The sequence below is a fragment of the Meriones unguiculatus genome, chromosome 9 (assembly GCF_030254825.1).
Source record: "Meriones unguiculatus strain TT.TT164.6M chromosome 9, Bangor_MerUng_6.1, whole genome shotgun sequence".
Lineage (NCBI taxonomy): Eukaryota > Metazoa > Chordata > Mammalia > Rodentia > Muridae > Meriones > Meriones unguiculatus.
This window is the reverse complement of record NC_083357.1, coordinates 63,716,508-63,744,144: the sequence shown is the minus strand read 5'-3', so window position 1 is coordinate 63,744,144 and position 27,637 is coordinate 63,716,508. Positions and strand designations below refer to the sequence as shown.

General features: G+C 46.4%; 1 protein-coding gene across 4 annotated transcripts in view; it reads right to left on the bottom strand.

The window, feature by feature from the left end:
- Positions 1-23,156, bottom strand: part of Adra1a (adrenoceptor alpha 1A) — a 96,209-nt gene extending 73,053 nt beyond the window's left edge. The window contains exons 1-2 of one of the 4 annotated variants that reach the window (XM_021654666.2): positions 22,857-23,156; positions 19,932-21,461 (exon numbers count right to left, since the gene is read on the bottom strand). In XM_021654666.2, coding sequence (XP_021510341.1) covers positions 19,932-20,817 — 886 coding nt within the window. In that variant the 5' untranslated portion in view covers positions 20,818-21,461; positions 22,857-23,156. The other 3 variants (XM_060391365.1, XM_060391363.1, XM_060391364.1) reach the window with 3 other exon arrangements.
- Positions 23,157-27,637: the final 4,481 nt, after the last annotated feature.

Here is a 27,637-nt window from a genome sequence, read left to right as displayed (position 1 = left end):
ACTGATTCCCTCTTCTGGCAGGTGTCAATGCAGATAGAACACTCACAAACATAAAAAAAGGCAGATGTGTGGGTAAGCGCTTACAGTGTCAGCGCTGGGAAGGCAGAGCCAGGCAGATCCCAAGGACTCAATGACCACCCAGCTTAACCTGTTTGGTGAGTGTTAGGGTAGAGGAAGACCCTGCCTCAAAAATGCAAGGTGAACAGCACCTGAAGCAAATACACCTGAGACTGACTTCTGCCATCTATAGGCTCATACCTCCTACCATGCACACAAAATAAGCATATGTGCTTACCACACAAGAAATAAGACATGAGTCTGGATTCTCAGTCCCCAACTCCAGAGCTGGGTGTGGTAACATGGGCTTGTAATCTAAGTGCTAGGGAGGTAAGAGGATCCATGGGGTTTGTTGGTCAGCTAGTCTAGCTAAATCACTGGTCTCCAGGACCAGTGAGAGGCCCTGTCTCAAAACATAATGTGGAGGGCAATTAAGAAAGGCTCCCAACATCAACCTCTTATCTCCACAAGTGCACACACACACACACACACACACACACCCTGCTAACTATCCCAGAAGTTGATAGGTTGTGAGCCTAGAGTGACACTCTGACCTCCTTTTACTATACCATCAGAGCCCCGTGTTGAATGGGGTCGGTCACAGGCTAACTGTGAAGGCAGAATCTTTAAGAGTTTCTTAAAGATATTCTGAGAGCCTAGTCCAGTCTGGGGTGGCTTCCCAGAAGAGGTGCACTAGGATTCATTTTAAGAAACGGAACTGATTTGGTGAAAAGGGCATATATTAGGAGACTAGGAACTAGAAGAATGGAGGGCCTGAGGATAGACAGAAGGGTTTGGAGTTGGGGAGAAAACACAAACTGATCTCCTCACTTCCCTGGAAATGGAGAATAAGGCATGTGGTTGACCAAGGTCAAGAGAGAGAACAGGCCCCTTGGCATTACCTCATACCATATGTTGTCCATATGAGAACCTTTGTATGGACCTTCACGCTGACCCTGGGCTTCACTTCCATCTGCTTCGCTTGTGAACCACAAGAAGGCGATATGCAGTTTCTCAAGTTTGTGTTGGGATCCTGCTGTCAGATCTCCATGCTGACCCTTGTGAAACACTATTACCCAAGAACACTGAGAGAGAGTCGGTGTTAGTAAACCGAGAGCCTGTTGGCTAGAACTCCCTTCCAAGGGACACAGTTGGACTGTAGCGATGCTCACGGTTGGGATGCAGGCATTAGGCTGACTTTGAGAGGACAGTGATTCTGGGTAGCAATGAGGACAGTAGCAGAGCGCGGGAAGGTGGTGAGTGGGTGGGAGAAGAACAGTATGCATCGAAGTTTTCTTTCTGGTGTTTGTCCCAGAAGATCCATTTCGTGACACCTAACCCTTGACACACACCCAGTTCTTGCCAATGGCTTCTACACCAACATCATGATTCAAATCAGCTGGGATAAAGGCAGTTACCGTGAAAAACCCCAGACTTGAGTTCGGAAAATATAAGTGATATTTATGATGTCCACAGTGATGGTTTCTAACAGTGCACTCATTGGGGGCATTTTTTTTTTCATTCTGGACATTGGCATTCTTTCCTTCTTTTTTTAAAAAAAAACATGTTGCCCTGTGGAATTTGGCAAGAGAAAATTTTAAATCAGATTAGGACTATCACCTTCCCAGTTACATAGCTTAAACAGGAGGTCTTGATTTATCCAAACTATATTTGTTTGAAGATAAATTTAACTCTAAATGGAGAAACTGCTCAAGGGTCAAGCTTTGCCTTGGTTACTTTGAAAGAGTTGCTAAAGCACTCTTGTCCCCTGTGGAGGCCAGGGTGACACTGGGAGGTGTTACTTGTGTTATTTCCCACACCCATTTTTCCACCTCTCAGTAAGAAGGGAGAATTATGGCTGAAGAGAGCAAACGAATCCTTATGTGGGCATGGGCACAGCTATGGACAAGCCACTCACCACAGCAGGAGTAGACTGGCCTCTCTTAGCCTGCTTGCCTGGAGGCCACAAAGGACATGACAGACGTGAGATTTGGCACCAGGGAGAGCCAGACTCCAATTCTTTCTCTGCCGCTCACTTGTTGCATGGCCCTAGGTGAGTTACTTCATTACACTCTGCCACACTGTCTTTCTTGAAATGAGAATCAAAACACCTATTGCTCTAAATGCCTTCAAGGATTACATGAGTGAAGATACATAAAGCATTGTGAATCGGACTGCAGTCAACCAAGGTTGAAGAGCAAAACCATCAAAAGGAAGAATCCAGGGGAACGAAATGATCAGATGTGCTGAGATGTTTTTGTCTCTAGATTTAGATAACCAAGGTGAAAAAGACCCACATTAAATGTGTGTGTGGGGAGGGGCACCATTACAAGGGACAGGGTTCTGGAATCAATGGAGAAAGCAAATATGAATGCCCCCCCCCCCCCCGCTTCCTGACAGCCCTTATGATGGGACCAGTTGCCTGGTGTTCCTGCCACTGTGGCTTCACCATTACGACAGATTGTAACATCAAACTGTGAGCCAGAGTAAAGCCATTTCTTCCTTTAGTTGCTGTCTCAGTAAACTTCTATTGCTGTGATAGAGCATCATGATCAAAAGCACGTTGGGGAAGAGGGTTTATTTCATCTTATAACTCTTAGGCCACCACTGAGGAGAGAGGCAGGACAGGAACTCAAGGCAGGAACTGGAGGCAGGGACAGAAGCAGAGCTATGGAGGAACTCTGTTTACTGGCTTGCTCCTCGTTGCTGGTTTAGCCCGCTTTCTGATACAGTTGAGGACCCTTCCAGGGTGGACTCCCCACAGTGAGCTAGACTCTACTACATCAATCAAGACAAATGCCCAACAGTCTTGCCTATAGGCCAATCTTACAGAGATATTTTCCCAATTGAGAAACCCTTTCCAGGTCCTGAATGCTACATAGCCTGAGAACTGGGGCCATCCTGCCAGGGAGAACATTTTACCACCCTGCATGGGGTATGATAGGTTACAAAGGACCTCAGGTTACAGACACAATGCGTCTGTTGTTTTCTTTCCTTCTGGCTTTGTTGCTAAGTTTGACTATTGTCTCTTCTTTTTCTTGTCAGGCCTTAATGCTGTCCTAAATGTTCCACTCTGACTTGGGGTAATTTCTGTTTGTTCTTTCCATGTCCTAAGATGCATCTCTCTGTACTCATTGAGAAATGCCTAGTGTCTTATACTAATGGTTTCCATACTTGGATCAAGAGCAGGAAAATGGGCCCCTAAGCTCTCTCTTCCCCAGAGCATTGATACTGGCTTCTAAACTCTAAACCAGTCTTATTCAAGAGAATGCTTGGGAGAGATGGACTACTCTCTCTCTGTGCTGTCCGACACGCGAGCCACTGGCTCCGTGGAGAGAAGGAACACTTGAGATGTGGTGACCCTGACTTCTAGCCTTATCTGATTCAAATTTAACTTACATGACTCTTGGGAAGTTACTTAACCAGATACTATGTGTCCAGGGGCAATCTTATAGGGTAGCACAATTGAAAAGAGTTTCACTTCTACATTATTAATAGCAGGTTGAATAATGCCAAAACTCAAGGCTTCCTGAACTCACTCTAACACTATTTCACTATGTTACTTAGCTGTCTCCAAACTCCCAGCGATTCCTCACCTCTTCTTAGCTCTACTCAAATCATTATCTGGTTTTCAAAGAGACGTTAAGGACAGTGTCCCAGCAAATCTGATCATTGTTTACTCCTTAGTTTTTTTTCAGTCTAGATAATACCTCTCTCTCTCTCTTTCTCTCTCCCTCTCTCACACACATACTACTGATAATCTCACTAGGCCATGATCATGCATTTCTTCATCCTGCCTTGGCATTTTGGCCAACTTTTCCAATCCTCTTTCAAGATCTCACTGAGAACTCACTGCCTCTATAGAGTATCCTGTGACTACCTATACAACAACTCTTCCTCCTGCTATATCTTATCTCTGAACTTCTAGACAATTCCTCATAATGTTCTAATTATTACTAGGCCTAATAATGGTTTAATGACTTTGTCCTGTTGACTGTTGGTTAGTTTGAACAACCTGTCTCTGAAAGTAGGCCGTGAGTCTTTTTCCAAGTACCTCACGAGACTCACCTCAGGACCAAGGGCATAGTAAATGCCCAGTGCTTCAAAAACCCTTCACGATTAATCAGCAGATTCTGGATTAGCACAGAAAATGAAAACGTCTGAGAAGTCAGTGGACATTAGACCACAGAGTTAATCATTGGCTCTCTGCTCCCCCAATTCCCTACTCCTCGAGGCTTTCTCCGGTTTGAACTCATTCGTCTTTTCCCCTTCATGCAGGGGGCAGTACGGGCTATTCACGACAAAGGTGGAGGAGAACATGTTGGGTTGTCTGTTTTCTCCTGATGTGACGGTCACAGTTAGCGCTTCATTTGCCAAAGAAAGTGAACAGGATATAGAAGTAAAAAACTGGCAGAGCTTCAAGTAACAGCTTTGTAACATCAGATAAATGATTTATCCTCTATGAGCCTCATTTATAGGACTAGAAAACATGATGAAAAACACTGTTTTAAGTCTTGCTGGTAACTAATAGAGTGAGCAAAGTAAGCTATGATATTGGACTGGTTGTTCCTGAGGCAGAACATACGCACCTCAAGGATGGCCTGGGAATGAACGGATAATCCAGAAGGGTAAAGCTCAAACAAAGAAACTGATTAAGGTATAAATTTGAAGGCTGTTAAGTTAAGCAGAAGGAGGAGAAATGTCTGGAACCACAGTGGATCCAGGAGTAGCACAGAAGTCCCTGATGCCTTGGCCAGCAGAGTTCAGTGTTGCCATCAAAGTTAGTTCCATTAACCAAATGTGACTGTTGGTTATCTCGGTGTTTTCCTAATTGGAGTCTGGAAACCATCAGAGCTCTGAGCACTGTGAGGTAACCACCTATGGTTCCTTTCTCCAAATCTTTGGAATTAAATGTCTCTTGGAATTTAGGTTTTTGTAAAGGTAAGGAGTTACGTACTATATATGGTGTAATATTTCTAGGGACATCTATGCTCAAATAAAATAAGAACAGTTGGGAAACATGTTGTGTGAGTTTAAAATATATAAATAGATTCATGAGTTCAGACTGGATTCTGTGCTAAGGGTTTTTTCCTCAGGTCTGGCTACGGCTCTCAATATTATTATTATTTTAATTATATCTATGGATGAGGTAAGTCTTGATACCTTACTATATATAGACACTGAGAAATCATATCAGAAAAGTTAGCATTTTCACCTCTTAGAACATTTAAAAATAATTTCAGCACTTTTACTTATTAATATTGAACTTTCTGTCTTGGTAGGTTCCGAAATTGGACATTGCAAAGAAAATGTGTTTTCCTGTTACATTATAAAATTTTGTATAAAACGTAATCATTTTTGAAAGCTTCTATTTGGCATCCAGAGATGCAAAAAAATAGTAGGTAGCAACTTCCAAACCTCACAAAACTACAGTAGTCAGAACAGTCTGTTGTTAATAAAGATAACATAGCTATGGAATATGCAATGGATTTCACATAGTGGGATGGAAGTTCAGGAAATGGCTCAGTCAGTAAAGTACCTCACACACAAGGCTGCTGCAGACCTGAGTTCTGATCTAAAAGGAAAACAAAAAGGAGAAGAGAGCTGGGAGTCGTCCTCACTCCTCACGTCTGTAAAGAGTGCTAGCGGGGACTGAAGCAGACACAGCCCTGAAGCTCATCGCCAGCTAGCCTAAACAGAAGGATGAGCCATGAGTCCAGTGAGAATCTGAGAGTACTGTGGACAGCAACTGAGAACTTAGCTGGAGTCACCCTTAAACATGGAAATAAATCTTTCTAATCTTGGGTTAAGCAGTAGTTCCGGTATATGGCAACCCGACACAAACAACAAAAGAAAAGATAAACTGCGTTGCATAAAAGCTAAAGACGGATGTACATCAAAGGACGTTATTAAGAAAATGGTACCATGCTCTACATGCCTGATACTCCAGCAGTCGGGATGCTGAGGCAGATCAATACCGAATTTGATGTCAAAAGAGGTTATATATAAAAACTACAGAAAGAGGAAGAAGGAACAAAGAGGAGAAGAAAGGAGTGAAGGAAGAACAAAACAGAAAGAACAAAAATGTCCGTGAACTCACGAAACTGATAAGTACCTAGTAAGGGACGCAAGTAACTCCTACGACTCAGCAATGAGTGACAAACGACTCAGTTACTAGTGCGCAGGTGCCTCAAGCAGGTAGGTTTTGCTCCCAAGCTGATGGACAAATGCACTGTAAGTACAAGAAGCCTCCGACATCACGTGTCACTAGGAAATGACGTGCAGGAACTGGGAGCTACTGCACGCTCAGTGTCGGTTGTAACGATTACCGGCAAGGAGATAAGTAGTGGGCGGCTCTGTTGGAGAGACCCGTGGCCCTGTGCATCGGGGGGGCTGCAGAACCCGGGGCAGCCGCTGTGGGGACCGGTTGGCAGACCCTCTGTAAGCTAAACAGAGAAGTCTCCGCTGACTCAGCACTTCCGCTTCCGGTTACGCATCCAAACGGACGGCCACAGACATTCAAAGACAGATACGCGAATAGTCATCCTGGCAAACAGTCAAAGCTAGCCCAAAGGCAGAAACCATTCAACTGCCCGCCACTGGCTGGGCAGATAAGTCAGACATAGCATATCCACACAATGGAATATTAGCTTGTCACAAACGACAAGTGTCACGATGTGGGTGACTTTCAGAAGAGCGGGCTAAGAGTGGGACTGTGGGACTCCGTATGGACGCAGTATTAAGGACAGGGCGATCATACAGTTGAAGAAGGATGGATGTCTGCCAGGGGCAAGGGAGGAATCACTGTTGATGGATACAGTTTCATGTGGGGGAGATGGAGAAGAGCTAATTAGTGATGATAGCTGCGTAACACTGCCAGCACACTGCCCAAAGCTGACACTTTAAAATGGTTAAAATGGCAAAGAATGCTCACAATTAAAAACACGTGCTCACACACACACACACACAATGATGAAATGACTTTTTAAAAGAACCTCCAGGAATCTGGGGATTTAAAGAAAATGTCATTATTCAAGATGTAGGCTATGGTGGCACATGCCCATCATCCTAACATCTGGGAGATGAAAACTGGAGGATTGGAAGTTCAAGGTCACTCTTAACTCTGTAAGGAAGTTTACACCAGCCTGGGATGCATGAAATACGGCTCAATTTTTTTTCTATTTCTAAGATCACCCATTGGTAATTGGCCAGTAATAGTGGAATCACAAAAGACAAGGCAGCACTATTGCAGACTGTAGGGATCCTTCTAAATTTTTTTTTTTCTTAACGAGTGATGGAACTACACAGCCAGTTTGTGAATAGCAGGTTTCTAACTTGCAACTAGATGCCTGGCAATAAGCTAAATGTGAACAGCACATAAAAAAAAAAAAAAAAAGTGAGTGTGCAAACTGTTCCCTTCTCAAACCCTTTTTGGGCAAAGGCTACTGCTCCGCGGGCATTCCAGAATAACGACAGCCCATGAGCCCAGGTCAGCTTTCCCTCCTTCCCTCTGGAAAAAGGCAGGCTGCTTTCCTTGTCACGGTCCTCTCAGGGCCCTGTCCTGAGTCTGAAATTTAACACCCTTGGCAAAGAGCAACCTGTGTCCTGATCTTCTTGAGGGGCTGCCAGCAGGAAGGTGGGGTGGGGTACAGCTTAGTGCTCAGGACGTGGGGTCTCCAGTCTGCTGTCACTAGCAAAGGCACCGCTTACATCCAGTTTACGTCTTGGATTATAATTTGCACAGAATTCTGAAATTTGGCCTGAAAGCTACCAAGCCTGATGCAACCCCTTCTTCCCTTGAATGAGAAGGCAGGGTGTAAAAGGTGGTCAGCCTCCCGTGGGTGATAGCTCACAGCTTGGGTAGGGTAGTGAGACCCTTTGCTCTGTTTCTGGGAAGGCAGATACATGGGGCTGGGGAGTGTCCCAGTTGTGCCTCGGTTTCCTCACTTTACATCAGTGTTGTAGCTTCTATCCGGAAGTCTAAGAATTGAACTGACGCCGTTAAGGGACGTATGCACACCAGCGACACAAAAGGACACCGTGCTCATGTTGCCCACTGGTATGTTGAAGCGCCGGTGTGATGGACTTTGGGCAGACGGGAAGTAATTAGAATTCAGTGTGGTCATGACGGTGGAGGCTCTCGAGGGGACTAGTGGCCTTATAAGGAGAAGAGGGTCTAAGCCTCCTTTTGCCACGAGTAGACACAGGGAAGGTCTGGAAACTGATTGGACCTCCCCCTCACAACCTCAGCCTGAGAACTAGAAGTCCTCACAGCCTCGGAGCTTCGAGGAGTAAATGATGCTATTTAAGCCACTAATCTGTGCTTCTCTGTTATAGCAGCCCCAGGCTGACAAAGACAGCTTTCCATCCTGCTGCAGAGAAGTACCCACAAACAACTCAGGAGCCGTGGGAGTTCACCAGTCCTTGGAACATTTGACAAATGAGATAATAGATAAGGGCAAAAATGAGAGAAACAAATCGTCAGCACACATCTATTAAACACCAAATCTATCAAGCATGTGAATTATTGATCGTCTATTAATTCCAAAAGCTTCAATTATTTCCATAGCTAAAAATTACTGAGTTTACATTTTATGACTAGAGCAGAGTAAATTAGAATTAATTTTAAGAAACTAGGCAATAAAATACCAATTATTTTCAAATTAACTGCTACCACAAGGATTTCTTTGATGTCTGCACAGAACAAAAGAAAAAAAAACCCCACAAAATTAGAAATACAGAACAAGAAGATGAGAAAACTAGAGAGTAAGACATTAGGGGAAGATATGAAAATTTTCTTAGAGGAAGATGAATAGCTCTGATTATTTCCAATCTTCAATAGAAAGAACCAAAATACATAAACACTAACATGGAAAAACAAAACTATAACCAGAAAAAGAAATGAAAGAGAGAAATTTCTAGAAATTTATTAATTGGAAAACAGGTGAAAGTAATAAATCCAAGAACCTGAATTTCTTGAAAGGAAAAAAGAAAAACCTAATAAAACCAACCAGTTTGTCACAGGAAACACAGAAAGAGGTTGTGGTGTCTAATGAGGGAGATGAGTGAGACATCCGAGAGAGGAGACATTACAGAATGTCATGCACAAATCCACACTGATATGTCCAACTGAAAAGAGAAGAAAAATGAAAAATAAAATAAAAATTATCACACCTGATAATAGATCAGTATCTGTGGAAGGCCTAGAGACGAGTCTCAAAAATTCACATCCATAAAAGGAGCCGAGCCCAAGTGTTTTATGGGGCAAATTTTTCAGAGCTTCAGGGCACACATAATTCTGACATTAGTTTAGCTGTTACTGACGGTCAAAAGAAAAAAAATTCAAAGTGTCACAATTTGCTTTATAAAGCTGGTACCCAAAAGGAGTAAAGATGATAGACAGACTCCAACTGGAAGCAGAAATACAAGCATGAAGTAAATACTTAGTGGAGCGTCATCCTGATCAAACAGCATCTAATCCAAGCATGTAAGATAGGTTGATGGTATAAAATAAAATTGATTATGTCAATGTCACCAAAAAAGATTTAAAAAAAAAGAAGTCTGTGTGTGATGAAGCTGTAGATCCAGCTTTGATGAGTTGGCATTTCAAATAAATTAAAATGCATTCTAAAACTTGGCCTGTATAGTTCTATAAACTAGAGAAAGACCCTTTCCTGATTTCATGGGGTGTATTGATCCATCACCAATAGATACTGTCACATGTATGTTTTAAAAAATATTAAAGCAGTAGCTTTTAATGTCCCTGTGACAAATAGGTTTTGGGAGATGTGTGATCCAATTAGAGTGAGAACAACAGTTCAAAAGTGGGCCCAGAAGCACAGCAATGCCAACAGCCCCTAGGTTCCTGGGAAGACTGGTCATCCAAAAGTGCATGGCATAATTTTATTCACCCAGGAGTATTAAGTCAAAAGGTCTTAAACTGATCAAAGTCCTTACATATATGTGGGGCACAATTATTAAATTAATGTGGCATCAACACTGGAGAGACAGATGAATGAGAGAGAAACAAAATAGATTCAAGATCCCCTTTGCTATGACAAACAGCATTTTCAACGTAAGATAGGATCTGATGGGTTATGCCATAAATCTCTGGAGACAGATCTAAAACCGTTTCAGAATTAATACAGTTATATGTCATCTACCAAAATACAAACAAATACTTCCAGATAGGATATGCACGATGCTCTGAAAGAAATAGGCTATCTGACTCACACTGGGGAAGCGCCTCCAAGTATCCCCAGGGGACACATTCCATAAAGAAACAGATTAAAATATTTGACTGCATAACTGTTTTCTATGTCTACATGATTGAAAAAAAAATAAATCCCATCAAAATGCAAATAAAAATGGTCACTGAGTATAGAGATTACATAAATATATCTCCATTCTTCTTTCTAAACCTGTTCTTGTCTCTCAAAAACAGTCTAGCGGTCATGGTTATTCTACAGATTCCGGGTACCACCCTGGGAATCGGGGGCAAGATTCAAAACAGAGTCCTACTTATTTGCCAAAGGAAGAGGCCTTCGCAGTGTCTACTCTGAGCGAAGAGAAGGGGAGGAGATGGTGGGAAAGGGCAGCTCCCTCCTCGGCACAGATGGAGAGGCTGTTAAAATTGTCTGAAGAGACAGCAGGGGAAGTTTCTGGAACTCCTCATTCCCTGTGTGTAGGGAAGGCAGCCGAGAGCCGAGCACCGAGGGCTGTGTACTTGAACAGGGAAAGAGAGAAGCCTTCGACATCCCACACCTGCAAGGAGCCCACTGGCCTCTCTGTGCTGAGACCAGACTGAAGATGTTACTGAGAATTTGACTCCTGGGGTTAGCAAAGGTGGGCAAAGGTGCTCTTGAGACCAAGCGATGCCCTGCCCGATGGCAACAGAGCAAGTGGACCCTAGCCAGGGGCCAGTGTAATCATAGTCAGACCTTTCGGGTCCATACTTGTAGTGGGGATAGGGTGTGGCAGGTTCATCAGGCTAGGGTCGGTCACTGGGTGAGCAGCCTGAAGTTACTCAGGTGTGAGAGTTAGAGACTAGATAAATGAGGGCTAACCACTGGGCTAACTGACCTCCCCTTGCAGAACACTAAACAAACAAACAAACAAACAAACAAAACTGCAAGCTAAAAAGACAAATTTAGGACCATCTTCTGTATGCTGAAACATCCTGTGATTGGTTCCAGAAAGGCTTGCTCCCTAGACTGGTACACTGGGGACCTCCAGGAGGCGGGGATTTACAGAAGGTCCTAACGTCACTGAGGGTGAGGCCCAAAGTGGGTAGAGGATTCCTCTTCTCTCATCTCTAGGTTGATCTTCTGGCTCCTGGAGTTAAGTACTTGCTTGGCCACACTCCCCATCATGGTGCACTGTCTCTATCAGAGGCTCAAAGCAATGAGGTCACCAGACCTTGGACTACAACCTGCTTAACCATGTAGTCTTTGAGATGTTGAAAGATGAACTTGTCATCTCTGTGCCCTGGCCGTCATCGGATTAAAAACAACTTGTAAATACCCCCCCTTTTTGTTTTTCTTTAGAAATTAATTGCCTCGGACACCCATTACAGTGACGGAAAGCTGACCAACACAATCCCTTATTTCCTGTCCTCGACAACCCTGGAGTTCTACAAGAATCCAGCATGGTCAAGTATGTTAGGGGAAAGTTCCGAAAGGCCAGGCCCTATGCTCCGAGGGCTCATGTCCTCCAAAGTGTGTGTGTTGACATCTCAGCCTTCAATGGAATGGTATTAGGAGATAGGGGCTCTGGGATGGCATGCGGTAAAAGGCCCCCAAAGCTTCACCATGACAGCTAGAATGATATATGAAACAGAAGATGGGACCTCACTTCAAACTCAGTCTGATGGTGCCTCGATCTTGTGCCTGCCAGCTTCAGAGCTGTAGGAAATAAGTTTCTGTTGTTTAGAAATGACCTGGTATAAAATAGGGTCGGTGTGGACCAAGACACTGAGTCAGGAGAAGGATACAGGGCAGGTAGGATTATACAGAAATGATCATATCTGAGGGAGCTAATTCAGGATGCTATTAAGGGTGAGAGTGTGGGCCTGTGTGTGTGTGTGTGTGTGTGTGTTTACTGCTGTGGAAATCTGAAAGAAAGATCAAATGTTTCTCTGGAAAATAACACAGCTACATCTTCTCAGCCCATCTGAGTTCTGCAGGAGGCAGACAAGCCAGTATTTATGAGTGATTACCGTCTTCCGTGGATGAAAGACAATAAAGAAACAGAAGAGTGTCCTCAAGGCACAGGCAAGCAATTTTGTCAAAGGAAAAAAAAATAAATGACTAATACAAATGTGGAAAGAAATGTTCAAGTAGCAGAGAAATCTGCTATTAAAAATGAAAGGCCACTATGTAAGCATCAGACTGGCTAAATACTAGGGTGGGAAGAGAAGACGCTCATTAGACAAAGAAAATGCCTCAGAAAATATCCTCTTCCCCACCTTGAAGCTCTGAGGTAAGGTCATAGCAGTGTGTTCCTACACAATCAGGCATCCTCAGCCCAGGAACCTGTCAGGCTACACCCTCTTTGAAAGAGACAGCTATTGTTGAAAGCACTGCAGGAGCCAAGGCCGACAGCTCCTGAGCCTGCGGTACATTCTTTTGAATAAGATGGTATATCTTCAAGACAGATTTGTCTTGTGGAGGGAGCCGAAGTTAATTTAAAGGCAGCTGTGGATATACTATTTGCGATGAGCCATGTTTTCTTGTAAATTAGAGCTCTAAAAGGAGCTGACCAAAGAGGAAGCCCAGAGGCTTGCAGTCCGTGCTTCCCCCCCCCCCCGCACCTCCCATCCTCCGGGAAAGAACACGTGATACAGAGCGTACCTAGCAGGAGATAGCTCAGCCTGTCCAACTCGAAGGTCTCCCAACTGGTCTATCCACAAGCTGAACGTTCATCGAGTCTTTGAGATGTTGAAAGATGAACTTGTCATCTCTGTGCCCTGGCCGTCATCGGATTAAAAACAACTTGTAAAACGGCTCTCAAACCTTGCCTGACCTGGCATTTTTCTTTGCAGCTTCACCTGACACCCATTAACTCCGGCCATAGTGACTATCTGGAAAACCGCTGTGGGTATCCAGTTGGCCCTGCTGCATTCTTTGCACATTCTATTCTTTCCTCTGGCTTTTTTTTTAAACAAGGTATCATGTAGCCCAGGCTGGCCCTTGAACTCATTATATAGTGGATAATGGTCTTGAACTGTTGAACCTCCTGCCTCTGCCTCAGAGTGTTGCAATTCCAGGCCGGCCCCACCATGCCCGGTTTAGTCAGCATTTATGCTAGGTAAACACTCTATGATGGAGCCAGGTACCCAGCTCCTCCACTTACTTTTAACTCCTAATGATCATTTATATAGATCTTTGCTCAAAGGTTAGGTCATTCCATGAGAGAACTTCAGCTCTTACTGCTTGGGGCCACCACCCTCATCCACTGTCTAAGTTTTAAAGGTACCATCTAGACCCACTTTCTAGCATTTCATATAGTTTGGGGTTGTTTCTATGTGTCTGTCTAGAAATTGGAAACCCGCAGGAAGGTTAAAAAAAAAAGAGGGGGGGCTTGGCTGTTGTGCTAAGTCTAGTTTGTGGGATAGATGGAAGAGAGAGGGTATTTGATATGCTCAAGATCAGTACTTTCCAAGAAGACATCAAACATTCCCCCATGCCTAAAGGTATTCATTCTTTCCGTATCGAGACACCTGTCTGCTTCTCTTCCCGTTGGACTTAGGTAGGTCACCTGACTTGCTTTGACCCTGAAAAAGAGAGAGCAGTGGTGTTAGGCCAGATGTTCCACACAGGCCTCATAGCTAAAGCTCTGTCATAGAGACAACAGTTCCAGTATAAAAAAAATTGAATAGATTTAGAGCATTGGAGGAAGGGAGGCCACCATGAAAGCCAGCCAGTTCTGACCATCAGCCAAGCTGGGTTCCGACTTTATGTCCATTCTCACATGCAGTTAAGATGGGTGCTGCCTTTTGCCACTGCTGGGGGTACTTTGTCTCATAGTTTGAATACCGGAACCACCGGTCTTTTGTTTTAAACCTTAGTCACTATTAGATTGCCTTCACACCAGTAAGACTTTAACCTTTTCTGCAGTAGCCAGCTGCCACGATTGGGAAGCAGTGATTGCCACCTGTTATCTGGGCACCCATTGAGAAACCAGCCATCACATGACACGTAAAAGCCGTTCTACGCCTCAGTGCTTCCTCCCTGCTGTCTTTTCACTCATCACTGCCTGAAGCTTTGCCACGTATTTAATTATTCTGACTTCCAGGGATTCGCTGTCATGATCTCCAGCGATTCTCTAGCCACCCAAAGCGTAATAGGTAGGTAGTCTATGAAATTTTATTGGTAAACAAATTGTTTTCTCTGCTTCCACTTGGTAAGCAGGTCATCAGCTCTTCCTTCGCCCAGGCTTCCCGGCTTAGAACACATTCTCCCTCATTGCCGTTGTGAGTCTTCCGGGAAGCACAATTCTCAAATGTCCTCTGCCCTTATAAGTCAAATTCCAACCCAATTTATGGCCCCCTTCAATACAGAAGCAATGGATGTCCAACAGCAATGACAGGCGTATCGAAATTGGGTACTACCTGCAGAATTCAGACATGTAACTGTGTGTTTGATAAATGTTGTCCCCTTCACTTCTTGCTTTCCCATGCTCTCTCTCTCTCTGTCTGTCTTTCTCTTTCTCTCTGTGTGTCTCTGTCTCTCTGTCTCTCTCTCACCTCAGGAATATTCACACACACCCCCATGGCAACAGCCATAGCCCCATGGCAATGCCATATGTCAACACAATCATAATGATTTGTAGCTCATGTAAACTCTGATAAGATCAGTAATTACTGTCATTTGCTCTAAGCTAGGCACTACAGGGAAACCTGGTTTGTATGCTGTCCTCTCTTTTAGGAATAGCAGAGCTGAGGTCTATAGCTCAGTGCTCAGAAAGTAGTAGGTGACAGACAAGGGATCAAGTACCAAAGTCATGCAGCCCCTGGCCCATCCCTAAGTCCCCATGGGACAGTCTTCCACGCTTCCTTCCCTCCCTCAGTTCAAGGCTGACACTCTTCTAGTCTCTGCTCATCCCTACCACCAACACTCACTTTTTACAAGCTGTCACTGCAATGTCAGAACAGCCAAAAGCAGTCTTCAGTGTGATCTCCTTCAAGGGGCTTCTGAGTTTCAACCAGAAGCTTTTGACTTGCAGAAAGGAAACAGGACAAGCAAGCCTTAGATTCTCACTGAAGCCACACTCTTTAATCCAGCACACACCCCAGGCTCGGTGAGAGGTTTGAAGGAAAGGAGCCTACCCTAGCAATGGCAGAATGACAGAGCCTCCTCCTGGTCTCCAGAGGGGACTTTTGAAAGACAGGGTTTCACTTAGCCAAGGCTGTTCTCCAACTCACTGAAATTTGAGTGTAGAGCAGCGGAGGGTGACCTTGAACTCTCGGTCTTCCTGCCACCACCTGTCAAGTGCTGAGATCACAGGTATGAGCCACCACACCTCAGTGGTCAGGAATTTATGGTGATGCAATGGAATCCACTCTGATTTTTCCTTAGTCAGCCTGCATGTGAGTGCTGCGGTTGGCAGCTTGGCACACCCCCTTCCTTCCGGCCTCTGCTTTATCTCTCACCATTTCGCTCTTGAGTCGCCTAGTGCAGATTTATACCTCTTCTCTTGGGGATTGATAACATAATGGCATGTTTGTTTTTCTGTTCACATCTTGTGCGGAAAGGGCCACTTAAGGCTACTAATGAAAACAACATCTCACTTGAGGGCCCAGCCGGAGCAGTGCCGTCTTAACCTCCTCCATCAGCAGTGGCACTTCTAGAGGCTCCTCCAGCGACTTCCAGATGCGAACAACTGCTGTATTCCTCAGCACAGGACACTAATACTGCTCGAGCATCAGGCTTTCGGGCCCACGTTAATTACTCGCTGTGTCTCTTTAGCTTTGCCAGGCCCTGGGAAGCAAGGCTGTCCTGTATGCATCTTTTCATTTTTTTTTTTCTGCTTTGGTATCTAGGACTTATCACCTGTTCATACCTCTTGGGAGAAATACCTTCCTATTCCTTTTGTTGTTAAGAGGAAATGGCCAGTCACACATTGGTGAGTTTAGGGATCTCCTGCCCCACTGTACTTCTGACACACTGTTAACTGCAAGTTTTCAGTTGCCCTCTTGACTCTGTCTGTCTGTCTGCCTGTTTATAATATCACCAGTCCCTCCGTAATAATATCTTTACTCCAGCATTATCAACTCCTTGAGAGTCCCAGGCATCTACCTGTCCTCCAGGACACCAGGGCCTGGGTAATCACACCCCATCTCCTTGAGGGCCCCAGTCACCAACACAACCCTGAGGTCACAGCTAGTCATCATTTCTGACTTTTCGCACCACCTGCTCTGCATGGGTTCTGATCTGACCCCGTTTCTGTCCATCCTCCCAGGTGTGCCCTCTTTACCCTGCTCTCTAGAACTCCTATCCATCCTCGACTACACCCCAGTGGCCCTCAGCCACCTAGTTTTGAAAGGGCATTTCATATTCATGACCATAAATTCCAAATAGACCCTCGAGACTTTGCAGTGTCTTGGCTAAATTTTCATAATATACACACTCCCATTCCTCAGATAGTTAATGTCTTTTTTTCCCCCCTCAATGGACATCACATCCCTTGACTTTTTTTTGTCTTTACCTTCTCTTGGACACTTCTCTTTGCTCTTGCCTAGGCCATAAGATTCCATTTCATCACCAAAGGCTCCAGATCACTAAGGTGGTGATGGCTTATACTTGTATTCTCAGCACTTGACGGGTGGTGGCAGAAAGAGAGATCAAGGTCACCCTCCACTACTCTCCACTCAAGCTACAGTGAGTTGGAGAACAGCCTGGGCTGTGAGAGACCCTGTCTTTCAACAGTCCTCGCCGGACACTAAGAGGAGGTTCTGTCACTCTGCCAATGCTATGACATGCCCCCTTCCTGCTCTATTTGATCTTTTGCATCAGAATGTAAACATTATGGGCAATCTTCCACGTTAGAGAATTGCCTCTGGATCCTTTCAAGCAACATCCTTTCTCTGCTCCTCTCTAGCAAAAGTCTTCCTGAGAGTCGTCTGTCTTCACTCATCCCACTTCCTCTTCCATTCTTCCTCGAAGATGCATAGTTGGGCTTTTGTTCTCAGCACTCCACAGAAGCTATGAGCCTCTCTTGACCACCGTCCATCACTTATGACCACCTCATCACCAAGGCCATTGCTAGTGCCCACCTCCTCCACTTGCTTTACATGGGAACTGTGTGTGACACAACTGACTATTCTTGTTTTTTTTTTTTTTTAACATTTTTTTTCTGCCCCAGGGATACTACATTCTCCTAATTTCACTCCTACCTACTGAGTCACTTTCCTCCTCTCTTTGGTTGTTGGCTTTCCTCCCTGCTTGACACCTCTGAGACTTAATTCTTCTCTGGTTTTTGCCCCTGGCTGCCTCCTCTCAGGCAGACCTCCCTGGCCTCTCACTGTACACATTGGTGCATTCACGTTTTCACTCTTAGCCCATGACCCCTCAAATCTCCAAGTTCACATAGCGTCTGCCCACATGTCAGTTCCACAGATGTCAATAGACATTCCCAGCATAGTGAAAAAAACAATGCTCCCATGTCCCCCTTTCCCCAGCCCCTCTCAGCTTTCTCCTTCTCCATTTTATTCTTCAATCTCTGCCAAACATGTCATCATTTACCCAGGTATTCAGGTTCTGAACCTAGAAAATACACTTGGCCTCTCTTCTTTATGTCCAAGGTTGTCAGCACTGCCTTTGAAGGGCGTGTTGAGTGTGGTCACTCCTTACTGCCTCCACCTGCACAGAACTCCAGAGTCCAAGGCCTTATTAAGTCCTCTCTCCTGAACCTTTCTAAAGCCTCCTACCTCGTCTCCCTGTCTCCACTCTTGCTTGCAATAGGCCATTCCCAGCTGAGCTACCACAATAATCGTTAGGAAATATAACATGAGCCACTCAGTGGCTAAACCCCCTCCAATGGCTTTCAATCACAAATATGCCAATTTTACCTTGACCAAAAAGGCCTCAGGTGACGTGCCCTTCAGCCTCTTTTTGCCCTTGCCTCTTGCCCTTGCTTGAGCAGGTGAGGCTTTCTCATCTCTGCAGCCACTGTTCCCTCTGCCAGGATTTTACAAGCTTTGTTCAGTCAGGGCTCTGCTCAAATCCACTGAACAGAACTCCCCAGACCGCCAGTTCCATCGTCTTTGTGCCATCTGGCCTCTCACTCTGCTGATATTATTAATCCTGAACTTTCTAAGGACATATTTGCACACATCCATTTCATGGGCAAGGACTTTCTGCCTTGTTCACTCTTAGTGACAAGTAAGCACTTATGGAGTGAGTGGCTGCAGCTGTAATAGTCTACCCTCAGGAGGCAGAAGAGGAGGAGTGTGGGGAAGGGAGGTAAGCAGAGAGGGTAAAGGTGTTGCCTCAATAAACGCAAAGTTCCAACATCCTTCCAGGAGAAGAGTTAGGAGCAGGGACAGGTGGGCACAGAGAAGGCCACGTGGTGGGTGGGCCAGCCTCCCCACGAGCCCCGTTCCATAGAAATCTTGCACTAGTAGAAATCATCTGTGCCTCTACTGTCTGCAAATGTAGCTACTGGTCGTAGCTGGTCGCTGAGCACTTGAAAAGTAGCTAGTGAGATTGAGAGATGGTTATAATTTCATTTTAATTCACATTCAGACATCACCACGTGGCGGGTGGCTCTATCGTTAGAACTTGGAAAGTGTCTTTCTCCCACCTGCAGTGGCAAGATGACAGCTGTTGAAAAGTCTGGCCAGCATCTGGGGCACAGTTGGCACTGGAATAACTAGACCTTTCATTCTGACCCAGGGTTGCAAAGTGGGATGCCGCAGTTGATACTGGGCTCAGAGGAACGTTAGAGGGATTGTGTTACTATCATTTGCTGCAGTTTTGTTTTTCGTTCGAGTTAGTGGGTAACCTCCACTAACTCAGCAGCGTGTGAGTCTGCATTTTAGCTTACAAACTAAAAATAGTAAAGAAGTGCTTTGGGATTGCATTTGAAGGCCTTGTGGAGACAGGCGACTCTTCCCAGTGTGTTGGCTTGTTGATACGTCCAACAGGCTAATTGATTTCGACAACAGCTAATTTTGCATCTGCAAAAATTGGATTTGCTACATTATTGTGCTGTTTTCAAACTGTCATCTGCAACTTCCGGCATGATTTTGGATGTGAGTGGTGTCTGTTTTCAAACTCACTGCTCCGGTGAAAGAGTATTTGCTTACCAGAATTGTCCATGGTGGATTCTTCAAGGTTGTTAGTTGGCTTGGACTTAAAAATTATATATTTCTGTTGTGAGTGGCTTACCATAGTCTCCTTCATGCTAAGTTCAGAAAACAAGACTAGCGCAGACACTATAGCTAACACAATGGAGTGGACCATCTAATCCAATCCTGCTGTCACACATTTACCCAAAAGCATGGTGGGTAATTTCAAGCCAAGAGGACTTTCTTCCCCACCCATAGCAGAACACAAGCAGTATTCAGCAGTCTGCTTTGGAAACTCTAAAGAGACTGAGTGGATTTAAGTTAAACAGGCTTAAGAGCATTAAGAAAAGTTGACCTTAAAGAGACCATGAACCTGTAAGCAGCCTGGGGCCCTCTTTACTGCAGCCAGTAAGGACGTGCTCTAGGACCCAAGGCAGAGGAGATTGGAATAGAAAGAGGAGGAACTAGTTCCCACCAGGGAGGCCTTCCTGTGCCCTTTGAACTGCAGATCCCTCTTCCACCAGGGAAGGTGGGTCTCCATAGAGACTCCCCTCTCCATAAATGTTACGCCGAGATCACTCACCAATGGGCATCACTAGGAAGAAGGGCAGCCAGCAGAGGACAAAGCAACCCACCACGATGCCCAGCGTCTTGGCCGCTTTTTTCTCCCGGGAAAACTTGAGCAGCCGCACGGAGAAGTGAGTCTTATTCTTGGCACTGCTCAGCCCTCCGCCGCCTTCTGCGGGGACATTTTTCCGGTGGATACGGAGCGTCACTTGCTCTGAGTCCGACTTGTCGGTCTTGAGGCCGGACTTGAGGCCCCGGCTTTCCCTCTTGGCTACCACGTAGACCCGACAGTACATAACCAGGATGATGGCCAGGGGCACGTAGAAAGAGCCCAGCGCGGAGAACAGCACGTAGCCAGGCTCCTCATTGATCTGGCAGATTGTCTCATCCTCAGGAGCCGGCTGCCTCCAGCCGAACAACGGTCCGATGGAGATGACCAGGGAAAGCGCCCAGACGCAGAGCAGAGCCCTGACGCCCCTCCTCTGGGTGACAATGGCAGGGTAGCGCAGCGGGTAGCTCACGCCAATGTATCTGTCGATGGAGATGATGCAGAGGCCCATGATGGACGCCGTGCAGCACAGGACGTCCACCGCAGCCCAGATGTTGCAGAAGACCCTGCCAAAGGCCCAGTAGCCCAGGATCTCAAAGATGGCGGAGAAGGGCAGCACGGTGGAGGTGAGGAGGAGGTCGGCGACGGCCAGGTTGACTATGTAGTAGTGAGTCACTGAGTGCAGGTGCCGATGACAGGCGACCGAAAGGATCACTAAGATGTTCCCCAGCACCCCGAAGATGATGAGGCCCCCCAAGATTACCCCAAGCAGAATGGCCTTAGAAATGTTCACCGGTGCTGGCTGGTGGGTGCAGTTGGAGCCTTCGGAAGCATTTTCAGAGAGAAGCACCATGGTCCCAGGGGGGTGGGGGTGGGGCAAGGTTCAGCTTTGGACGGCCACCCTCCACGGGGTAAGGGGTGGGGGCGGGGTGGGGGTGGGGCGGACGGAAGCAGGAGTGAGGGAGCCAAGTCAAAAAATCTCAGCTTGGGGGACTCCCGCGAGCTGGGCGGGGCTGGGGGAGGGAGAGGACACACCTGTTGGAAACCAGCCTAGGCGGCCCTGGGGACCCTCAGAGGGCCACGCTAAGGCACAGAGCATTAAAGGTGACATGGCCAGGGGAGCTCTGGGCTTCCGAGGGCACCTTCCCTACCCGAACCTTGCAGTGAGGTTCAAAGGAACACGCTGCGAAGGCAAACAAAAATCCGCTTTCCTGTGCAGTCTGACACATCCTGTCCATCCACACGTAAATCAGAAATTCACAAGTCCGTGGCCAGTCTTCAGGGTTGAAACGGTAGCTAAGTGTGGCTCAGCCGTCTAAGCTCATGTCAGGGACTCGGGCATCTGAGCGCTGCAGCCGGCTGGGGGTTGCTCTCAGCTTGGTCTCCCAATTCTGGGCTAGTGCTAGCTCCAGCTTCAGGTGTTCTGGCGAGGTGACAAGGGTCGGAAATATTCGCTGAAACCGACGTGGCCCCGGAGCTTCGTTTATCTGAATCCAGCTGGAAAAAAAAAAAAAAAAGCGCAAAGAAAAAGGCGGACCGTGAGTCAGGCTCCCTGGACAGCCAGGCCCTGCTGAGCTCACCCAGCCCAACAACCAGACTCCCGCTGGGGGCCCGCAGCTCTGCATTCCAAGAGTGGGTTTGTGCCTCTTGCCCTGACTCAGACGACAAGGGACAAGGGAGGGGACCTCCTGCTCTGTCCCCCAGTCCTTCCCCAGTCCTCCCCAGTCCTCTGGGAAGCTGCCTCCTTCTGCTTCCCCTTGCCTTGACTGACCAAGTTCAATATCCCAAACAAAACCAAGCAAAAAATAAATAAATAAATAAAAATAAAAATAAAAATTTACCGAAACGGTCTCCCCACCTCAAATAACGACACCCACACCCCAAGCTGCAGTGGCTGGACGCTGCATTTCTAAGAGAGACAGGACGGAGAAAACAAAACCCCGAAACGCCCCCTTCCTGCACCACCACCCCGGCCCCGCAGGCTCCACTGCGGCTGCAGTGTCGCCCTGAGGCAAGCCGGTGCAATCCTGGACGATCCTGGAACAGGTTGCACCGCGGTCACCTGGAGAGGGCGGCCTGAAGAGCGAAGCTCGGAGAGCGCGGAACCGCAGGGCCCCGCGCACGCTCACTCCCGCGGACCTGGCGCTCGTGGGAGCAGAGCGCGCGGGTCTGCCCACCAGCCAAACCACCCACGAGAAAGGGCCAGGGTCCCAGCACAGCCCATCCCCGGACCCTGACGCAGACAGGCAGGATCTCCAAGGGGCGCCCCCCCTGGGGATTTCAGCCTCGAGCCACACCCGGGCTTCTGGGGACCCGGGTGGAAGCGCAGCCTTCGGACCAGGCTTTGCGAGTAGCCGTCACTGCGGATCCCCTGAGGGACTTTAATTAAAAAAAAAAAAAAAAATCAAGCCCGCGTGCCAGCAGTCGAGATGTCTGGGATTTGCTGGGCTAAGGGTCATGGTCTACCCAAATAACCCGAAACCCGATTTCTACAACTGCAAAAAAAAAAAAAAAAAAAAAAACACAAACCAGATGTGGGACAGCGGTGCGAGATCTGAGGGCACGCATACTTGATCTTTTGGGGAGGTTGAGCCCCAGGGCGGGATTTCAGGAGAAGAAAAAAAAAATCACAAGTCCAAGCCCCCCCCCCCCCCCAGGTGATCCCCAAACCACGCCACCGCTGCGGAAACCCACTTGTTAACTAGAAGGTAACTTGTTAACCAGAAGGCGGTCCCCACCGCACATCAGGGGAAACGCGGTGGTTTGCGATGCGGGTGTCAAAGTCGGTCCCAAACCCGGAGACGCGGGGCTGGGCGGGGGTCCACGGCACCCCAGCCCACTCCCCAGCCGGCCCTGGGCGGTGCTGGCTCTGGCCTCCGCTGCGCCACTCACCTGCTGCGCGGATGCGGAGGCCCGGGCGCCCGCAGACCTCCGGTCCTCGCCGCCCAGGCAGCTTCTCTGCAGGGAGGAGAGGGGACGGTCTCCAAAGATCCAGTCCCGGTCCTTAGCACCCGCTGACTCACCCCACCGCTGCCGAGCGCCTCAAACTCCGAGCTCGCTTCTGCTCCTCCTGGATCTTTTAAAATAAAGGCTGAAAACAGAGGAAGGGAGGGTCGAATACGACGAGCCGGTAACTCCACGATCAACCGGTTTGGTGTTCAGTTCCCGGACACCAGAAAAGAGCGGCTAGGAACTTTGCTGCTCGGGTTGACGTAGTACAGGCGCTAGCCCAGTACCGTAATCTCCAGCTGTTACCGTATTCCTCTGCAGCAACCCGCACAACCTCGTAAACTCAAGGGTGTTGTCCTTCTCCACCCTACCTAGCCGCCCCTCTCCATCTCTCTGTCTCCCTTCTGTCTCTCCTCTTCCCCTTTCCCCCTCCACTTTTCTCCCCCATTCTTCCACTCTAGATCCCTTTCCCTCTTTCCATCCTTTCTCTAGGTCTCCACCTATCAATTTCCTGAAATAAACTTTTTTTTTTTTTTTTCAAAAAACAAGCAAACAAACAAGCAAGCAAACACCACCACCAAAAAAACCCAGACTCCTTTCTAAGTTTTTACTGGATAGATACTTTGTTTCCCAAAGGTTGCTTTGAAAGATTTAGTTCAACTCCTGGCCGGGCTTTGTTTAAGTCAGGAAGCGTGTGGCTGCTGGTGGCAAATGCGCAGGTGCATTATTTGCAGATGTTTAAAAAGTACACAAACCCAACAAGAGTCCTTGGATTTGATTGCGATAGTCCCAAGAAAATAAAGTACTATCCACCTTTCATTTGGTTACACAGAGTTTTTCTTTTAATAGTTTGAGTAGAGGGCGCACACGGCCAGTTTTATTTATTTATCTCTCCCCGACAAATTCCATGCCCTGCTTAACCTAAGACCAAGTGAAGCCAAAAGTATTTCAGAATATTAAGAACAAACAGGCATTTTCCCAGCGTGTTTCCCCTTTCCTAGTCTTTCATGGTTACTGACTCAGACAAAGCATGATTATTATTATTTTTTTTTTGAAGTGCTTTCTAGAATCCCTTAAGTATGGTGACACAAAGGCAACCTTGGGAGCATGGGACTGCAGCGTCATGTAGTAGGTACAGTTTTTGCTTGCACAGATTCGTGAAACCCCACGTTGGATCACTAGAGCCCTTCATTTCTGTTCTCTCCCCTGAGCAAAAATGTGTTAATATTATTTATTTAAAAAAATGTTTAGAGACTTTTTAGTAGCAATATGCCACAGAATGCAGAGACATATGTGAAATCGCGGGTCCTATAACACTGAAGACCTCGTAATTAGCTTTCTTTCACCTTTATACATAAAACTCCCTACCCCCATGCCTAGAGACATAATATCCACACTTATTGCCTTTGATTTGTTTTTGGCTTTAGTGGCGTCTAAAAGTATATGTTTCTCCACAAACTGAATCTTGGGGTCTAAAAGGAGCCTATTCCATGCACAGACAAGAAAGAAATTTGGCTCTTTTAATCCTAACCTACTAGAGACCAAGTCACATACTCTCTGAGATCCCTCCCCATTTGGAGGAGGTTGATCTACAACCCCTAGGATTTTCTTTTATTAATATTATCATTTATTACAATTTATTCAATCTGTATCCTGGCTATAGCCCCCTCCCTTGTCTCCTCCCAACCCTACCTTCCTATGCTCCTCCCCTAGTCCACTGATAGGGGAGGTCCTCCTCCCCTTCCATCTGACTCTAGTGTATCAGGTCTCTCTCATCAGAACTGGCTGCATTGTCTTCTTCTGTGGCCTGGCAAGGCTGTCCCCCCCCCTCCCCGTGTGGTGATCAGAGAGCCTGCCCTTGTTCCTTATCCTTCCACCCCTAGGACTTTGACTCCTTATCAAATAAATGCGGAAGAGTTCTTCTTTGGGAATCTCGCCCCCTAGAGGGAGAGCCATTATTCAGTTTTGTATTCTCTTAGCCTACCGAATGAACATTCATTCTCTTGAATATCTGCTCCATGGTAGATAAGAGAAGCAGTTTTGTCTGCAAGAAAACAAGCTCTGGAGAAAAAAAAAATGAACAAAGATCTGTGAAATTCCTAAATCTCTAAGCCCAAAATGGGAACACATCCATCCCAACCACTAACTAGCTAGTGCCCAAACCCCAACAGTAACTGTTCACTGCAACCAAGTAGGTTTATCAAACCTCCTCAGCATAAATTCTCTTTTCAAAGCTTCTTGTAATTAATTAATTAATTAATTAATTGTAGTCAATTAATTATAATTTATTTACGCTGTAGCCCCCCTCATCTCCTCCTAGTCCCATCCACCCATCCTCCTTCTCCCCATATGCCCTTTCCCTAGTCTGCTGATAGGGGAGGACCTCCTTGCCTTCTATCTGACCCTAGCTTATCAGGTCTCATCAGGGTTGGCTGTATCATCTTCCTCTGTGGTCTAGCAAGGCTGCACCCCCCAGGGGGAGGTGATCAAAGAGCCGGCCAATGAGTTCATGTCAGAGACAGTCCCTGTACCCCGTACTAGGGGACTCACTTGGAAACTAAGCAGCCAATGGATTTCCTCTGAGCAGGGGCTCTAGGTCCTCTCCATGCATGGACTTTGGTTGGAGCATCAGTCTCTGCAGCCTTCAGCAGAAGCCTTCCAGTTGCTAACCACCAATCCACAAATCAGAAGCTAACCATGTGCTGCTTTTAATTTTTCATCAGCTTGTATTTATTATACAAAATGATAGCTTTGAAATAATTTTTTTTTTATTCAAAATGTCATGTGCTTCAACCATATTCACCCCTCAGCAAGGTTGTTGGTGAGGTTGAATGAAGCTAACTGTCTGAAGAATGTTGCTTGTGGTCCTTACTCTCCCTATTAATCTAATGAATGAATTAATCTTGCGATTTCCTTTTCCCCCCTTGCACATTTTGGTTTACTTTAAGTTGAAATATACATTTAATCTAACCTAGGCCATGGATGTTGAACTTGAAATTTTATATGGGGGAAATGACGATGGCAGAAGGATCCAACATGGCACACTTGGAGAAGCTGACCAAGGACACTGGCTGCTCTTTTCCTCTCCCTGTGTCTGCATGGGTCATGCAAATGTGTGTTAAGTCCCTTAGCCCAGGCATTTTGAGAGCTTCCTACCAGCAGTGGACCCTGCCAAGTACAAACCTGTGGTGTTTATCCAGAGAGGACTGAGACAGGTGAAATTCAGGGTTCAGGCACTGATCAGACATACGACTTTAGCCCCTTTATACCAGTGAGAAGTCTGTGGTTACGGAGACTCAGAGGTGTACTCTCTAAACACAGACACCCAAGAAGAGGCTCCTCTTGCTTCACTCTGAATTATGGTGTGACCAGGAAATGCAGTTGATGGCAAGGGTCTGGGAGAGCTCGTGGGTAACACTACTTGATTCGGAGATTGCAGGATAAGCCAGATTTGGGTTGATAGAAATAAGAAAGGCAAGTGGACAGAGCTGAGTCACGATGTGTGTGTGTGTGTGTGTGTGTGTGTGTGTGTGTATGTGTGTGTGTGTATGTGTGTGTGTGAAAGCATTCAGTAACATTGGAAGAACCGTTCTAATCGGGGAAGGACTGGCCAATCATCAGATATCCGACACCTTTGATTGCAGCCTTGACTTAATGATTAGTGAGAAAGTAAGAGAGCAAGATTTGGAGGCTATAAAAAGAGATGGTCTGCCAATCAGCTTCTTAAAACAGTGCACAAAGAACTTAGGAGCGTTTTCCGTGGTTTATGATTTGAGGTGGAAGAGCAGATGGCTTAATGTTAGCATCTACCACAGTGACCTGGCCTTATCCCTCAGCACTCTTGAGGCTTAAGAAGATGAAAAATGTTGCTGAGAAGGCCGAGGATAAAGGGGGAAAACACAGTTCCCCAAATGAGCACGAAAACCCTCACAGAACATAGACACTGTGGAAGGGGGCTTTGTGAGATCGTAGTTCTGTCTTTGCTATCAGTTGGGCCCAACCACAGCAACCTGGGAAAATAACCTACTGGAAACAGTACAAGTCAGCCTGCCATCCTCATCCTATAGAATAGTACAGTAGGGAGTCCAGGCAGCCCTTGGAAGTTCAGGCAGCATTGTTCTTGTGGAGCACATCTGGTCTGAGCCATCCCAATCAAGTGCTCTTGGGCCCCGTGATCAAATAGTATCTCAAGCCTGCAAAGACTGAGCATGTCTGACCCTCCACCGGCCACCCTTGCTCATTCCCCTCCACTCTGTGGCTTGGATTTGGATCTCCCTGGCTTCTCCATCTCCCTTTTCCTGTCACAGACACCTCGTCAGCAAGTTACTTCTATGCCTAGCGACAGCTTCTTGTCTGCTTCTTGGAGGAGTGAAATGAATACGTAAACTGAGCATTTGTGAGAGTTCTTTTTTCTTCTTGTCGTAGACATTTAAAGAAACATGTTATAAATTTGTTTGCAGGGGGAGACTCTCCATGTTTGCCATCCCATAATCATCACAAGGTGTCACATGTATGCCTAGGCTACCGAAGAGCTGCATCTGCTTGTACTTCATGCACGTGTTACAGGAGTTTATAAGATTTCCCTCTGTGATGAGGAAGGGTGACCTCATGGAAGACCTTACCCTCATTGTCTTGACTCTGATTTTCCTTTCCGTGTTTAGGATTTATTTTAGGACTGAAATTAAGTCGTGTGAACCAGATGAGAGCTGACACTGATTTTAAAG